Here is a 3842-nt window from a genome sequence, read left to right as displayed (position 1 = left end):
TAAAAATTTTTAATTGACCACTAAGCTGAGAAGACAATCTACTTCTACAGCAGCCACATAGAACAAAGAAAATACTGTTAATGTACATAACCCAGAAAAATCACTACCACACACACACACACACACACACAACTAAAGCAAACTCTAGGGAAGAAGGCAAATATGATTTCCAGATTATGCAACATTTTATTATTTAAATGCCAATTTTAATATATATACATATAGATATGCATATATATGTATATGTATATATGTGTGTGTATATGTATATATATATATATATGTATGTGTATATATATAAATGACCCATACAACGAATACACAGGTTTTAAAAACAGTTAACAGAAATTGTCCTTAAGGAAGCCTGGATGTTGGACTTAAATGACAAGTATCCAAAGTGGACTAAGTTAGCTTATTGTGGATTTTGTGAAATTAAAATGTGAATCCTAGAGAAGATTTTGCCTTCCCCACAGCATTTTTAAAGGCATTCTTGACTTCTTTATTCCTCAGAGTATAGATCAGTGGATTCAACATGGGAATGACTATGGCATAGAACACAGACGCCATTTTGTCAGTGCCCATGGAGTGGCTGGAACTGGGCTGTAAGTACATGAAGATGCCTGTCCCATAGAAGATGGAGACTGCAGTGAGGTGGGAAGCACAGGTGGAAAAGGCCTTCTGACGTCCTTCAGAGGAGTGCATCCTCAGGATGGTGATAAATATGAACAGATAGGAGACCCAGATGACCAGGATGGAAAAAAGATCATTGAAACCCACAACCAAAAAAATCACCATCTCGGTGATATAGGTATCTGAGCATGACAGAGCCAGCACAGGAGGAGCATCACAGAAAAAGTGATCAACTACATGGGATTGACAGAAGGACAGCCTGAAAATGTTCCCCGTGTGGATGGAGGCATTCAGGAAACCACAGACATAGCAACCTATGGCCAGACAAGCACACACACTTGTTGTCATGGTGGTGGTGTAATGCAGGGGTTTGCACACTGCGGCATAGCGGTCATAGGCCATTGAGGCCAAGAGGAAATTTTCGACAGTGATGAAAGCTACAAAAAAGAAGAACTGAGTAACACAAGAATTGTAGGACATGATTTTGTCTCTTAAGAGGAGCCCTGCCATCACTTTGGGAGTGATAGTTGAGGAGTAACCAAAGTCCACCAGGGAGAGGTTACTGAGGAAAAAGTACATGGGAGTGTGGAGACGAGAGTCCAATAGAACTAACCCGATAATTCCCAGATTTCCAATCAGACTGATAAGGTAGATGAAAAAGCAGATTATGAAGAGTGGGATCTGCAGGTCTGGGTCATCAGTTAACCCCGCGAGAAGGAAGTCGGTCACCCCTGTACTGTTCTCCATGGGGAATTAAGTGACTGCCCTGTAGCAATGAGAGAAGAGAATCAGCATGTCCACTCTGTGCCTGATTTCAATATGACAATAATTTGTTTCCAAGGAACCCTCATCTAAAGCATGCCATGCCAAAAAAAATGAGTCTTGTATTCTGATAAATCATACAGTGTCCCAGACGGAAGAATTTTGGAGGTAATTCAACTCAATCTCCTAACCTCATAGAAGACTCAACTAAAGCACAGCAAAGAAAACATCCATGCTAGTTCATCAGCTTAATCACTAACTGGAACAGTAAAAATCCCAACTGAAACTGCGTCAAACAAATGCAAACCATTCTCCATTTTGTACAAGAACATCTTTGTCCCTTAGTCCATTGGGATTACTACAATGAAATACCTTGGGCATGGCAGTTTATAAATAGAACTTTATTTCTCACAATTCTGAAAGCTGGAAAGTCCAAAATAAGGTATAGATAGACTTGGTGTCTGGTGAGAAGACAGACACCATCTATGCCATCAATGCCATAGATGGCATCTTCTGGTTGCATCTTTGAAAGGTAGATGAGCTGGTTGGCTCTCTGGGACTTCTATTCTAAGAAATCACCCCATCCAAGAGGACTCCTTTTTCATGACCTAGCAATCACGTCCTAAGGGCTACACCTCCTAATATCACATTAGAGGTTGGGAATCCAAAATGAATTTTGGAGAGACACCAGTAATCAAACCATAATATTTAGTAAAATTGATGTAATCCTGAATTGTTTTTAATAATCTTTTCCATTTTGACAAGAACAGTGTTATGTGAGAGATAATTAAATGAGGCATATAATTAGCATACAATGATCTTATAGCATATTATAGTACACCTGGTGTTTAAACAATTGTAAAAATAGTGGAAACCATCTATAAGGAATGAAATATTTAAAAAATAACGGCTGGCGCCGCGGCTCACTAGGCTAATCCTCCTCCTTGCGGCATCGGCACTCCGGGTTCTAGTCCCAGTTGGGGCGCCTGATTCTGTCCCGGTTGCCCCTCTTCCAGGCCAGCTCTCTGCTGTGGCCCAGGAGTGCAGTGGAGGATGGTCCAAGTGCTTGGGCCCTGCACCCGCATGGGAGACCAGGAGAAGCACCTGGCTCCTGGCTTCGGATCAGTGCGGTGTGCTGGCCGCAGCACGCCGGCCACAGAGGCCATTGGAGGTTGAACCAACGGCAAAGGAAGACCTTTCTCTCTGTCTCTCTCTCTCTCATTGTCCACTCTGCCTGTCAAAAAAGAAAAAAATAATAGTAATAACAATTAAGTTACATTCATACAGTATTTACTACTATATCAAATGACCTTGATTAGATGGGAATTACTGGTGCTAATTGATTGTTAGACTCTTTAATTCTTCAAAACAATTCAGTTTAACCAATACCACAGATAAAGATTTCTCAAATTTAAAAAATGCACTAGGAACTATTTCAAAAGATTTTACCAATTTTTCTCTCCACATATGAAATTCTTAAGTTTTAACCCAGAACTTTCATGAGGAAAAATAAAATTAAAATGTGATTTAGTCTATTGAAAAGAAAGAATAGTAATAGTTCAGTGAGGCATTTGTTTAATTTGTTTACCTCTTATTGGGCTTTGATGCACAGAGGTGAAATTTTCTTATGCATTAGACTAAGATAGGATGCTTCGGTTTCTTTTGAGAACTGTGTATGACAAAATTTTTTATTCTCCTACACAGATCTTATGTATTCATTAAAAAATTACATGTTTCAAAGCTTCCTTGAAAACTTCTCCAATTCCTTCCCCTTAGATTAGTTTGTGTGACTTTGTGAAAATAATCTGTCTTTCTGGACCTCGGTAAAATAAAAATAACCAGATCCACAAATATTTAGAACCACTTCCAAATCCTCAAAACATCATCAGAAAGTTAAAAATGAGCCTGACTTTCCAATAACACCATTCAATAAGTTGTATAATGTGGTGAGTACTATTCATGCTTATTCCTTCTCCCTACAAACATTAAGTAATTCCCTATGCACTGGGTTGTGCACAAAACATTCCCTGACCTCAAAGTGTTTGGTGGAATGAGGCAGTCATTTATACTGATGAATATTATATACTGTTCTTTTTCTACATTCCCGAGGAGAGAACATTTTCTTACTTGCTCAGGAGTATGTGATAATGGATGATATCTTTTAAACTGTAGTCTCTCAGACTATGAAATAGTAAATAGTTTATCAGTAGGTAATAATGACAGAAATAGGACTTGAGATCAGATTTCCCCACTGCCTTGATCATTGTATCTTAAGTAATTTTACAGATCCTCATTTCGGTGCATTGGCTTCCAATCCTGACTTTGCCTTCATTTATTAATCTATATTCTTTCTTTTGATATTTAAAAAATATTAGTATGAGCTTCCAGATTTCAATAAAATTTTATATGATATACCATTTGATTCTCTCAACAAATCTGGATTAGTCAAA

General features: G+C 38.4%; 1 protein-coding gene across 1 annotated transcript; it reads right to left on the bottom strand.

The window, feature by feature from the left end:
* Positions 1–432: 432 nt before the first annotated feature.
* LOC133764204 (olfactory receptor 5B12-like) lies at positions 433–1377 on the bottom strand. The gene has a single exon (XM_062197879.1). The coding sequence runs from the start codon at positions 1375–1377 to the stop codon at positions 433–435; it is 945 nt and encodes a 314-aa protein (XP_062053863.1).
* Between the last annotated feature and the right edge of the window lie 2465 nt (positions 1378–3842).

Source organism: Lepus europaeus, chromosome 7, assembly GCF_033115175.1.
Source record: "Lepus europaeus isolate LE1 chromosome 7, mLepTim1.pri, whole genome shotgun sequence".
Classification (NCBI taxonomy): Eukaryota; Metazoa; Chordata; class Mammalia; order Lagomorpha; family Leporidae; genus Lepus; species Lepus europaeus.
Note: the sequence above shows the minus strand (reverse complement) of the source record. Positions and strands in the feature narration are given on the sequence as shown.